The 13,083-nt window shown below is 31.0% G+C and overlaps 4 protein-coding genes across 6 annotated transcripts; 1 reads left to right on the plus strand and 3 right to left on the minus strand.

Annotated features, from left to right (window-relative positions):
• Positions 1–1,951: 1,951 nt before the first annotated feature.
• Sou (required for meiotic nuclear division 5 protein souji) lies at positions 1,952–4,185 on the minus strand. The gene is made up of 7 exons (XM_072009869.1): positions 4,014–4,185; positions 3,330–3,613; positions 3,106–3,243; positions 2,725–3,023; positions 2,535–2,637; positions 2,314–2,468; positions 1,952–2,194 (listed from the first exon to the last, which is right to left on the minus strand). Exons 1-7 carry the CDS (start codon positions 4,147–4,149, stop codon positions 2,131–2,133), a joined length of 1,179 nt encoding a protein of 392 aa, XP_071865970.1. The 5' UTR covers positions 4,150–4,185; the 3' UTR covers positions 1,952–2,130.
• A 274-nt stretch (positions 4,186–4,459) lies between these two features.
• On the minus strand, positions 4,460–5,523 carry LOC139990519 (V-type proton ATPase subunit e). The gene is made up of 4 exons (XM_072009889.1): positions 5,285–5,523; positions 5,109–5,156; positions 4,941–5,028; positions 4,460–4,833 (listed from the first exon to the last, which is right to left on the minus strand). The coding sequence occupies exons 1-4, from the start codon at positions 5,380–5,382 to the stop codon at positions 4,810–4,812; spliced, it is 258 nt and encodes an 85-aa protein (XP_071865990.1). The 5' UTR covers positions 5,383–5,523; the 3' UTR covers positions 4,460–4,809.
• A 113-nt stretch (positions 5,524–5,636) lies between these two features.
• Positions 5,637–9,498, minus strand: Spt (Spitting Image). Its single transcript, XM_072009713.1, has 12 exons — positions 9,312–9,498; positions 9,015–9,224; positions 8,766–8,951; positions 8,511–8,684; positions 8,302–8,426; positions 7,720–8,222; positions 7,434–7,636; positions 7,152–7,353; positions 6,855–7,061; positions 6,690–6,782; positions 6,329–6,616; positions 5,637–6,234 (listed from the first exon to the last, which is right to left on the minus strand). The coding sequence occupies exons 1-12, from the start codon at positions 9,363–9,365 to the stop codon at positions 5,924–5,926; spliced, it is 2,556 nt and encodes an 851-aa protein (XP_071865814.1). The 5' UTR covers positions 9,366–9,498; the 3' UTR covers positions 5,637–5,923.
• A 281-nt stretch (positions 9,499–9,779) lies between these two features.
• Prel (preli-like) lies at positions 9,780–12,888 on the plus strand. 3 transcript variants are annotated; one of them, XM_072009862.1, is made up of 5 exons: positions 9,785–9,918; positions 10,761–10,879; positions 10,983–11,196; positions 11,282–11,530; positions 11,606–12,888. In XM_072009862.1, the coding sequence occupies exons 2-5, from the start codon at positions 10,788–10,790 to the stop codon at positions 11,765–11,767; spliced, it is 717 nt and encodes a 238-aa protein (XP_071865963.1). In that variant the 5' UTR covers positions 9,785–9,918; positions 10,761–10,787; the 3' UTR covers positions 11,768–12,888. The 3 variants fall into 3 exon arrangements, with proteins under 3 accessions (XP_071865961.1, XP_071865963.1, XP_071865962.1); XM_072009860.1 differs by having other exon boundaries at positions 9,780–9,918; positions 11,282–12,888; XM_072009861.1 differs by having other exon boundaries at positions 9,804–9,918; positions 10,765–10,879; positions 11,282–12,888.
• The last annotated feature ends 195 nt before the right edge of the window (positions 12,889–13,083 follow it).

The following is a 13,083-nucleotide window of genomic DNA, read 5'->3' on the forward strand; positions in this document are numbered from 1 at the left end:
TAATCAACAACGATTTACCAGCTTCTTCATTTCCATATTCTTCTTTTTCTAGACTATGATTTGACCGACATGAAAAATCTATCGCGTACGATAGAACTTCGACCATGATGTATAATTATTAGATTGCGGATATTTATGCAAATTCATATTTTTATGAATATGTATATGTTAGAAAATCGAGCTTAAATGGTTCTATTGTCTAAATATCATAGCAAATACCCTACTTTCGATGTTTTATATATCTTCATATGCAATATATGTACTGTGTCCATTATTGTACCTTTAAATTTGGCATAAGTACATAAAAATCCACAGTCTAGTAATTATGATCTATTATTACACTCATCTGATGTTATCTCGCTTTTGCAACATTTTGTCTTAGCGTTCCATGTCGGATGAATTGAAAGCGATTGCTGCTATTGCAAACAGACAATAAGCGATATCATGAAACGTGAAAGTTTCTTGGCACACGAAATCGCGGAAACAAACGGTCGTTTTAATCGTTGTTTGATGAAACAAACAACAACTTCTCTTTGATAAATAATGCGTCCTTGATCCATTTGGGCTTGACAGGTTGTTAAATGTCGTTGAAAGTGGGTTTCATTGAATTTAGACGAAGCCAGAACGAACAACAGATGTCTCACATATATCTAAGTGTGCATAATTCTATCTCCAACGGGCATTGCGTGCAGGCATAAGCCAATAAATTACCAATACATTTTCCTTCCTCCTGTCCTCTGTCATTGTAACGTATATACATATATGCATATAATATTTAACCAGCTGGTGTATGGGTCCGATTTAATCTGTCTGTGTAGTCGTCGAAAAACAGCGAGACTCAAGAAGGAGAAAGGTATTTTTTATTCTTGATAAGCGATGCACTTGTATTGTGTGTGCGTACGTGTATGTGTACTTATGTAAAGTTGTACCGAACTTTTGAAGTACGTAAAGTGCATGTATTTGCGAAGGGAATATTATATGGCAAGGGAATTAGAACGCGCACGTAAATCGACTCTGAAAATCGTCAGTTTTTCGCCCAACGATATCGATGTCCGAACGCGATGCTCCAAAACATTTCGAATTTTTATCTTATAAGATCGCTACAAACACGAGGCAACCTTATTTCAAATGAATCGAGTGTTATTCGACGTCATTTGTCGTTGAAACGCATGATATGTTTATGTGTATGTTGTTCAATAATATGTATTTAAATAAACATTTACGTGTTTAACGTGAAAAGTCATTGCATATATATATGTTCATATCTGGGAAAATTAAAAATAGAATATTAATGTCTCATGAATACTCTATGAGTGTTAGATTAGGTAATATCTTTTTCTGGTCACGGTGCATTGTACATTTCAATACATTATGATAGAGATATATATATCTATATGTGTGCATATAATATAATATACATACACATATATACACAATATTAAATTTATTTATTCTCTAGATATCCAGGGTAGAAAAATATTTTGTTAGAGAACACGTATCGATGACTGACTATGTAATAATTTTCGACGGATGAATCAGATCCTACGTTACAAACGAAAAGACTATAATATGATTGCGTTAATACACATCGACTTTTTATGTAACTCACATATCATCTCTCATTGATAGCTATCATTACAAACAACTTTAATTGATAATTAACATTCAACAGCAGTATATACAAAAACATTACTTAATACTACTATAATCGTATTATCGTATTCGCATATACGAGATGTGCAATATAAATATAAATAAATAAATATATATATATTTGTATATTTATTTATATTTATATTTCATTCTCGAACAATTACAATTAAATTAACATACTTCAACTTATACGTAATTACATTGAGATATTTGCTTTTCAAAAGACACTAAAATAATAAAACAGTGTCAATTGTCGTCACCAAAGTATTTACCAAATATTCGGCACTTTTCCATAGTAAAATGTGCTAATATATTATTTTCACGTTTTGATGACAAGATCGGAAATCAATGTACTAAGCCAAATAAAAAATGACGATTTCCAAATTCGCGGCATACAATGATTTGATCTAAGTATATGTATGTCCTTCCCGTTGGCTTAAGCGTTATAGATCGTTCACATTATTGTATCACAGTAATCTAAAAGTAGATAAGTCTAGCGTCTTCTGGATTTTGTTCTACTGGACAATATGGACATTTCAATCTGGAAAATAAATTTCAATTTTTATTTATATTCTATTAATGCCTCTTGCCTTTTATTATGTTTTTCCTAAGTGGTTTCAATTTTTAATTTAACAGTCGCCTTGTTATTAAAATACATACTTGTTTGCGTTAGTAAGTTTATTTAACGCATCTCTTGAAATAACATGTCCACAGACTAATTTCATTGGCGGATTATTCTCTGTACTTTGTTGTCTCAGAATTGGACACGCGAAAACAGAATGATAACGACCGTCTTTGCCGAGGTCTATTTCAATCTGCGGAGAAAAATATCGGTTAAATAATGCAATATTTGTTTTCCGTTTATTTATCCAGTTACTTACAGGTAATTCATCTTTTCCATTCCAAACGGTATTTACTTGTCTTTGTTGCATAACTTGCTTAATGTTCAAAAGCGTTGGTAATGCAGTACAACCCGCATTAATGCTAGAACATAACGTTGCCAGATTTTCATATCATTTATGCATTTATTTTTACGCGTTTTACGATATCAGAAACTATGAAGAAACATACCACACAGAGAGAGGACTATCTACGCTTAGACCAAATAATGTGCAAGCCTCTCTCGTGAATACATCGTGAATATCTAGCCATAAAGTGGGATCCAATAAATGACTGTAAGGAGAGGACTGTATGCCATTTGGTAAATATAATAACGTGCCCATTAATGCCTGCACCTCTTTCCCATGTCGTCCGACATATTGCGTAAGATTTTGACGAGCATAATTTATTGCTTCAGTTTGTTTGCTAGGTCCTTGTTGAATCAGTCTTATAAAATGTAACCTATGAAGCTTAAACTCAAGAGACGAATTCTACAAATAATGTTTAATGTCAGATATATTTGCATCAAAATAGTGTTATCTGAGCAGTGGCAATGAATGATATTGTGCATACTTGTGCTAGAAGTGCTTCTCTATGTCTTTTAGCCCATTCAAGCGCAGGTTCCAAATTTCTTTGCTTTAAACAATCTAATATATAATTTAATTCTGTGAATGGCTCCTTTGTACCTTCCTCTGTTTTAATTCCAGCTTCCTGTAACAACAGATCCATTGTGTATATAGTTAAAAATTTATATGGTGTACACATGTGTATATATAAATATATTTATATAGACTTACCGCTGCTAATTCTGTTGCAATATCCAACATGCCATGACGGTAAAAATGCTGACAAATAACTTGATTTAAAAGATGTGATTTTTCTGGACCTGAAAAAACATCTTCTCTGCTTGTACTTGCAAAGTCTGCAGTGAAATTTCTATCGATTGCTTTTCCTACTTTTGAAACAGAACCATGTAACTCTCTGTGTTCTGTGGTTAAACGATGTACAGTTTCACAAACTTTTTTCATTGCCTCTTTTAATATTTGCACTTGTCCTGGGGTTAATTCATGATTGTCTGGTGCTGATGAACAAAAAATTCAATCCTTTTAAGTGGGATATCATATATGTTTAATGATAAATACGAGATTAAAGTGCATTCAAATACTTCGTGAATTCAAACTATGTAGAGATATTATCCAAAAATGTAAGCGAACGAGAAATATCTTGAACAAAGGAAAGTTCTACATAACCGTTGCGATAAAAGAGGTTAGAACTAGATAGAACAATATGAGAGGAAAATGGATAATATAAATATCTTTCAGGTTACAGTTTTTGAGATCTACATATTCATATAGGAAAATTGAAATCTTCTTGTCCTATTTCCGCTTTCTATTACCACAATTTTTAAAAAATGTTATTTTTTGTTCATAGATTGTCAACGAACGATGACATTGTAAGTAGCGGGAGAGCTTTCAGTTTACCTTGAGTAAATTCCCTTTTTAAAGATTCGATATGATTTATTAGATCCTGCAGTACTGTCTCTGCATGCTCGTTTACCACTCCAAATTTTAATAAAATCTTGTCAACTTCACGTTCAACGACACTACACGCCTCCATTATTGTTTTTCTTAGTGATATTACGTCCTGCTTGTCACTTTTGCTTTATACACGAATCACATGTATGTAGATGTATATCTCACGACACACATACGAACATGTAGAAGTAACAGAGTTACATACCTTTCGTATTCACGAACGTGACATTGTATACGTGCGCGCGCGCGGTTTTTATCTATAGCATGCAAATTTATTTTCATGTAGGATATCGATTCTCTTATTTATTAGTACAAAATTTGATGAGGCAAGGGTCGTGTTAAAAAAATAAAATAAAACAATCACATATAATGAACAAGTAATATGTAACAAATTTCATTCGAACATGAATTGTTTTATTATTGTTGCGCTGTTATTATTATCATTATTATCTCTGTTACATAATATACATCGTCCTTTTCACAGTATGAGATTATACTAAAACAATGTTTTACACTAAATGAAAATATACAATTGTCATAAAATATATATATATATATTAATTTAATTTATCAGAATGTTTGCTTTAATGCTTGATTTATATTTTTAAAACTTCCGATATACACAAAAGCCTAATTTGTTTCACTTTCATTGCAGTAATTATACAATTCACTAATTATACAAACTTTTAGAAACAGTTTGATATACCCATAATAAATGCATTTTCCTCCTATGATTATTCTACTATTGATTAAATTGGACGTGGCTCTGTAACAAATACATTTGATGCAAGAAAAAATTATGGTTATTAGTCTTGTGTAATTTATAGCAAGTATATGTATAATGATATTATTGTAATGAGAAAACATGTTTACCCATTCTCGTGCCATCATAAGAACCGTATTTTTAGGTAATTTTGGTCCGATTAAAGGATTCATTTGAGCCATATAGCAACATAACCAGCTGTAAGAACAAATAATAATTTGTATGGTATTTAATAAAAAAATTCAATTAAATGCTTCATTTGACACTTGTCAACTTACAATAACCAACATGTAAATGCTGTCAACATAAGCATAACCTGAAGGATCCTGCAAGGGAAGAAGACTCAGGTTATTATTAAACAATCTAGTACTTCACTTTTGTTTTTAACAAAAACAATTTTTAAATATCTAGAATTTTTGTCCAGAATACTTATCAATTGTAATAAAACACGTACCCACGATTAGTACTTCTTGGAACAAAGATTGGTAAGACAATTCCTACTATAGCCCATAATGCCGTAAAAAGTAACAGTGGTATTATTGACGCTCCCATTTTCTTTGCAATAAATAAATTTTTTATGTCTTTTAAAAATGGGCTGAACCCACCGAGCAACCAATTTACTGATGTAAATGGGAGTCACGTGAATATCTCGATTTGCTTTCAACAAATACACACACTAGTTTCACAAACGAGAATAGCGAGATACGATATATCGCATATACTTATTCGATACGATACACGCAGTTCACGATTGATTGACAATCGAAAAGTTGATTAATATAATCGAAATTAAAGTGGGTGGAGGCTAATTCAAAAACATTCCTTTATTAATGAAAATTTTACAAATCTTAAAATTCATGAAAAAATTGAAATAGAACATAGATATAAGTAAAATCTCTATTATTTATCTCCCCCTCTCTCATTCTTTTTCATTTCCTCGCTCTGAAAGTATTGTTGTTATGTTTAATAGAAACCACTTTAAGGTACTATAGTTCAACAGCGAACGTTTATATTTTCTAATCGATGTACTGAAACTCCAAATTCAATGAAGATCAATGTTCTCCTTCACCAACATAAATCATAAAGGTAACATTTAATCTCCAAATAGTCGTTCTTGTGTTATTTCTGTACTTTTATTCGGATGATGAGTATCATCGTAACTTTTCGATATATCCACAATTGATGGCCCGTCGCCTCCGCCGATCGTAGAACATTGATCCATTTTACCAGTTGTAATCTCAGATTGCGTTTCGATACATTCAACCAACGATTCTGTTAAACGTCTAACAGACTTTTTATCTGATTTTTCAGCGATCGTATCATGTTGCGTTTTTTCTACGTGATGAAACTTCGACGAGGTTGTGCACAGATTTGTACAGGAAAATACAAATCTTTCTAAAATACCTGAAAGTTTTATTATGCCAATAATTAGTGGTTAATTAAAATTATAACAGGCAATAATTCAAAACTGAAATATTTTTGTGCTCACTAACGTTACCTGTTAGATTCATAGTTTCCTCAGACAAACAGATATCATCATGAGAACTAATACTGTCCCTGCTAAACAGATGCTGTCTGATACTAGTCAAACTACGTGGTTTTAACCTAATGTCGGTCAAGGATTGATCAACAGAGTCATTTTTGCGTGGTGTTTTATACATGACCGAACGTTCGGTGCGCATCTCGCGCCCTTTCTTGATATAAGGAATCAAACATGATAAATTCAATTGTGTTTTAGAAATACTATTCGCAGTCTGTATAGATAAGGGTGTTTTGCAACTGCTCACTAGAAAGATGTACCAAATAAAGAGTAACGAAGCATATAGGAGAATTAATGATACACAATATACTATTCTTACCTGTATAAGGAGTTCTTACATAGGTTAAAGGTTTTTGATGATGATGATCATTAGATAATCCATAAATTGTAGATGTCAATTTGTTACTCACATCTAAGAAAGGAAAGATTCATATATCAAAATATTATGTTCGATTAATTGGTAATTAAAAATAGAATAACCTACCGTGAATAGTATCACCTTGTCCCTTACTGCTTTTTCCATAACTTGTATTCATCAATGTTGTATTATTCATAATAGCAACTAAAGCGGGATGTAATCGTTTTACTACGTTTAAAATTAATTCGCATCTTTTTATTACTCGCAATTGCTGTGGTTCCGTAGCGTTATCCACTAAAAGACTTTTCGAGGCAGCATCAGCTTCGAATATTGCTTTAAAATAATAAAAAAAAAAAAAAAAAAATCGATTACGGGTTTATATATAACAAAATATGAATTAACGATTTCATAATAAATACTTACCAGCTTTTAATTCTCTAATCATCATTATTGTTTGCCTTTCAATAATGTCGCTTCCAATATCGTTTATGGTGATACTTATTTGGCGGGAGAGCGACAAGGATCGAAGTACAATACTTTGTACTTGCGCTTGAGTCACAGGCTTCCTATTGTCGAGACAATTTGTCATTACGGAAATACGATCCTGAAGATCGTCTAATACTACCTAAAAATAATGATAATGGCGTGGAAATTTTGTATAGATGTATCTTTGATGTGCATAGAATAGACATTGTCATAAAATACCTGACAGTAAGCACCCGAATCTATAATTAGATTAATCGCATCGTGTAATTTATTGACTTCTAATTGCCACTGTCCAGTTAACAGTTTTACATTTTCTCGCATTTCTTTACTCTCTGGATGCAAATAAAAGGTGGTAATGGCAGAAATCAACTCTGTTTCCAAAGATTCGAGACTTGCCAAACAGTTTCGTATTTGATTAATCCCTAGATAATACAGCATAAAGAATGGTGAATAACTATCAAGACACAGATGCGAATTTTGTATTAATTAATAGAGCTTAACTTACGATTTTTATCTTTGCAAGAGGCAATAGCAAACAATCCAATTTGCATGGATTTGTCTATAATTTGATCGAAATCCTCTATAGCATTGGATAAATCGTTCTTAGATCGCTTTTTAGCGCTTAATGAATTGCCACAGATTGTAACAAGCTTTCTCAGAGCATGAAAGGGATCACTGAAAACTTCCATAACAAGATTCAATACCGACACATTAATTTTACGTTCTAATCGATAAAGCGCGTCGCTTAAACTGTTCATGAACAAATTATTCAATGCTGTATCAGATGATTCGGACGTTAATTGGAACTTCAAATTTTCATATTCAGATATAATCGACTGACAGGTTCCAGTAATCGCTTTAAAATTGCAAGGTTTGCAGACCTGTGCAATTGCCATCGCACACGAGAATACATCTTCTATTCGAAGCCATAAATCTTTGCATTCCAATATTTGATCTTTTTGTGATTTATTTAGAATCTCTGACAAGATATCCAATACCAAATCCATCCTAAATATAAAATAAATTGATAAAAGAGATATAAAGTACTGTTTCCTTAAAAGCAATTGAAATTAATTAGTTAGATTACCTATAAACAAAATGATTTTTTTGTTCAAATGCTTCATCCTCAGGTAATGAATCTGATATATCCAATATTTCTATTATCATCTTCAAGCAAAAGCAGAGTCTTTCACAGACATATTTCTTGCAATTCTATGCGAATAAAAGCATAAGTATCCTATTAGAGTAAGCTTGTGTGTGCTTTTAAAATGTAGAGATCATAAAACATTTTATTACATAGATTGGTGCATTTAGCCGGTGTTGCTCTTGTACTAATTGTACTAACAGTTTAAATGCTGCACACAACTGACACAAATATAGTTTGATCTTTTCAGCTAACAACTGACACACTAAGCTTTTTTTATATATTTGTAATGGTCCAAGCAATTCCAGAATGGAAGTGCCTAATTCCTGATAATATAATTTAATATAATATAATTAGGATAATTGTAGAAAACAATACAGAATGTCTTGTGTCTGTATCTTTTATACCTTGATGTTCTGAAAATGTTCAATTTCATTGGCTTGACCCATTTCCTTGATGTAATCTAGGCATTCTGTCAACCTTTGTTTCAGTGGCAAACATTCTAATTTTTCTAGACCTTCAAGAGTTAATTTAAATTTATCTAACACAGTGGACAAAATTTGAACTGCCATTTCTTTGTCTATGCTTTCAATCTAAAAGGAATTTTTTTATAATGGTTGACAATAAACTAATATGTATAATGTTCTTCGACATACAGACTCATCCATATATTTTAGTGAACAAAATTCTTCTACAATACTAATAATCTTTGATTCCATTTCTTCATAATCACTAATTTCTCCTTTTACCAAGGTATCAAATTTTTCTCCCAAACATTCCAAGTGTTCGAAGAGAGACGAGTTTTTTGACATAGACCCATTTGGAGTAACAGGGTTAGCATTTATTAGTTCTTTCAATTTATTTACCTAAGATATGGAACACATTAAAACTTTGTTACTCTTTACAAAATTGAATAATACAGGAATGTTAGAAAACTGCTATATTTTTCTTACTTGTTCCTCCATGGGTATTAATATCCCTTTTATTTGCTTTGTCTTTATAGGCATTTTTAAACTTTTTATTTTTTAAACAATCAACGATGATCGGCCTAATCTCGTAACTCTTGGTTGTTTGTAAACAACATGAAAATAGTAATTAATTGATTTTTAGTTTACCACCACAACAAAACAAAAACATAATCCGTTGATGTTTTGAATCGTTACGGTCTTACCACATTTCATACTGAAAAATGGTACATAACCAATTGCTTAACGTTTTCTTTGAAATTTTTTACGTACAGTGAGTGTTTAAATGGAATAATTTATCTTTAAACACGTGTGTTTTCATAGAAATTCCAGTGGACCAAGTTTTCTGGAATTAAACAAACAATTTATCTTTGTTTGTTTGTCTAATTCAAGTTGTCCATACTGACTCCTAGTGTATATGCAAGCATGCATTTGCACGTGTGTGAATTTGAACGAACATGTTTGGAACACGATAAGGCACAGTTCGATAATATCGACGGTGGAACAAGTCGTTTACCAGTTACTCAGTATATGACACAACGATTAAGTGACAATTGGATATGAAAAAAGTGTAATTTATTAACAAAATAACTATGTAAGTAACATAACTATGTTATGAATTTTGTGTTAGCTTAGACTTTTAAACAAGTACCAACATAGTCTTCGAGAAAAAAGCGCTATACGTTCACAGTAAATCAAGTTTCGAATCAAAATATTCTTTCGGAATGGATTAATCTTTCTAGTATAGGCACTCTTGTAATCCTTTAGAAAAATTTTAATTATCAATGCATATTTGTAATTTCGTGATATTTTGGAATTATTACAAATCTCAATAAATCCAAGTGATAATTTAATAATTTTATTTAGTAAACTTTCAAATATCAGAAAGGGTTATATAATTTCATTCTCACTCGATCGGATAATTAATGATAGTTAATTCGTTTTCGTGTTAAGTTGATAAAATTATATTAATGCATGTGTATAAAAAATTTATCTTCCTTTGCTTTTGAATACGTTTTCGAATTTTATGCTCTTCATATGTAATATAGTATATACAACACGTGCATGTGTCCTCAATAATGGCTTAATACTATTGCATAAACCTCGAATTTCTTATTCATTTACAAGAAATATTATTTTTATTACTGTGATATTATATTTTTTCCGCGTTATGTTAATGTTGTGATATTAATTTGTGGAACTACAAAAGTTTATTTCTAAACAAATTGATTTTTTGTATACATTTGTGTTTTCTTTTCTCCTCTTTGAAAGGGAGAGAATTTCCTATATACATATATGCTTTAATATGTGTATTTATATATGTATTCATTTGGTTGGATTTTGGATTAAAAGAAACAAGTTAAAACTAAGAATTGTTGGCATATGAATAAGTTTGCAATTTGCAAAAAATTGTTTGAATGTTATAATTCTGTTTAGACAGTACAAATTATACTGATCAACAAAATGGTGAAGTATTATGAAAGTAATACAATTTTCCAATTTAATTGGGATCAAGTAGCACGTGGATTTTGGCAAAGATATCCAAATCCTAATAGGTAGATATGAAACTCCAAATGCATTTATGAAATATGTAAAACTATATTATTATTTACTGATAAATATTTAGAAGAAATAGTACAATTCAAATTATTTTTTCAGCACCCATGTACTTACGGAAGATACTGTATCAAGGAAGGTTAAAGATGGCATATTATATACCACACGACTTTTGACAAAAACTAACAGAGTGCCAAAATGGGGAGAGAGATTTATTAGTAAAAGTGTTGTAAAAATTGTTGAAGAGACCATAGTGGACCCCAAAACGAAAACTTTAACAACATATACAAGAAATTTAGGTTACACTAAAGTCATGGTAATTTGGTATAGCAAGTTTGTAGGAGCTGTAATATTGCGATTACTTGGAAATTAACTTTTATTATGCTTTCCTTGTTTCACAGGTTGTTGTGGAGAAAGTTGTTTATAAGGTGTGTGAAGAAAATCCTAATTGGACAGTTGCAAAAAGATCAGCTTGGATCGACAGTCAAGTATTTGGATTTGGTAGAGCTATTCAAGCATTTGGATTGGATAGATTTAAAAAGAATTGTACTCTGATGTATAACGGGTTTAATTATGTCCTAGCACATATGTTTCCACATACAGCACAGTATATGAATCCAACACTTTCTCAAATGGGTTTTGCTCATCTAGTAAGAACAACGTACATAATCCAAGCGTCAAAAGGAAAAAATTTATATTTACATGTTTCTTTTTATTTATTTCAGATCGATGAAGGAGCTGGGGCAAGGACTAGTCTTGCAGAAGATTTTCAACATTCATTACAGGGTAGAGCGGAAAAAGTAAAGGACGCTGCTAAAAAGGCAACAGATTTGGCAAAGAAAAAAGCTGGAACGATTTATGCTGCGTATCAATCTGAACAATCGTAAATAAAGTGACATTATTGATGTGAACAACGATTTAAAGTATTTGGGGAACAGAAACAATGAAAATTAAAACAGTTTTGAAATGGAACCGAAAGATAATTCTTGCAAATTGACCGAGCAAATAGGATGAAATCGTTGGTAATTGTTTAGCATTGTCAATATTCATGTTTATAATTGATTAAATAGGATTCTTTCGTCGATGAAGCAAGGGTGGTGAAAAGAAATTTTTGTTTGAACTACTTTACTGTAATGGCTCTGTATAATATTTTCACGTTGTCATTCCTGTTAACTGCCAACTCATATTTAATTTTTAAGATTTATTTAAAATATTTTTGTGATAGATGGGACAACATTTTTAAAGATAACAATTACTGACGATGTTAAATTGCGCGAACGTGGCAATATTGCTGTGTATCTTACTAAATTTGGAAAGCTGACAAAACTGAGGTCGGAATATCTGTTTTCTGAAAAAATTTCTAAATTTTTTATTGCTTCAAATACATATGCTTTACTTTGATAACGTGTAAACATGATTAAACACGATAATAAGAGAAAAATGTAGGAAGAAAAGTGTAGATTCTTTTGTAAATTATTAAAATAGTATAAGGAAAATTAGTCCAGAATTCGAACGAATGTATTCGTCTTAGTAAAAATCGAGCATAATCTCTTTAAACGAGATGGGTGGTTTCTAAAGGAACCATAAGTAACACATATTAGTAATAGCGTGTGCATATTGCACCTAAATATTAAATATTTTTTACCGGTACGATCCAAACTTCGTCGGTATCTATATAATATTTTATATTGGTGTCGATGGTTTTCGTACATAATTGTAAAATTGCAATTGCACTTAGAACATATTTGTGAAAATTCTGTATTCCGTGCACGCTTTTGCGTACACAGCGTAAAATAAGATATCTGGATGTATACATATTACATAAATATATAATAAAAGAATTTATACAAATTCTAGTTACAGATTATATCATGTTTACGTTGAAAGAAATCCTAATCTGATATTTAATCGTCATTGTGACTCATGCAAATATTATGTAAACAGATAAATTGTATATTATTAAAATATATGAATAAACTATTATGTTATTGAAAACTAAGAAAAACAATTTTATACCTTCTTATTTTTGTAATTAAATATTATTGAACATGATTCGAGATTTTGTCCTGATTTAATTGATTTATACCGAAAGAGTATCTTTAATATGAAATACTCGTCACTAACCTTGAGTAAATCTTACGGAAAGTCAGACCTTCAAGCTAGGCGATTCATTATGTATTTATAATGTATAACATGTATAATA

Source organism: Bombus fervidus, chromosome 9 (genome assembly GCF_041682495.2).
Source record: "Bombus fervidus isolate BK054 chromosome 9, iyBomFerv1, whole genome shotgun sequence".
NCBI lineage: Eukaryota > Metazoa > Arthropoda > Insecta > Hymenoptera > Apidae > Bombus > Bombus fervidus.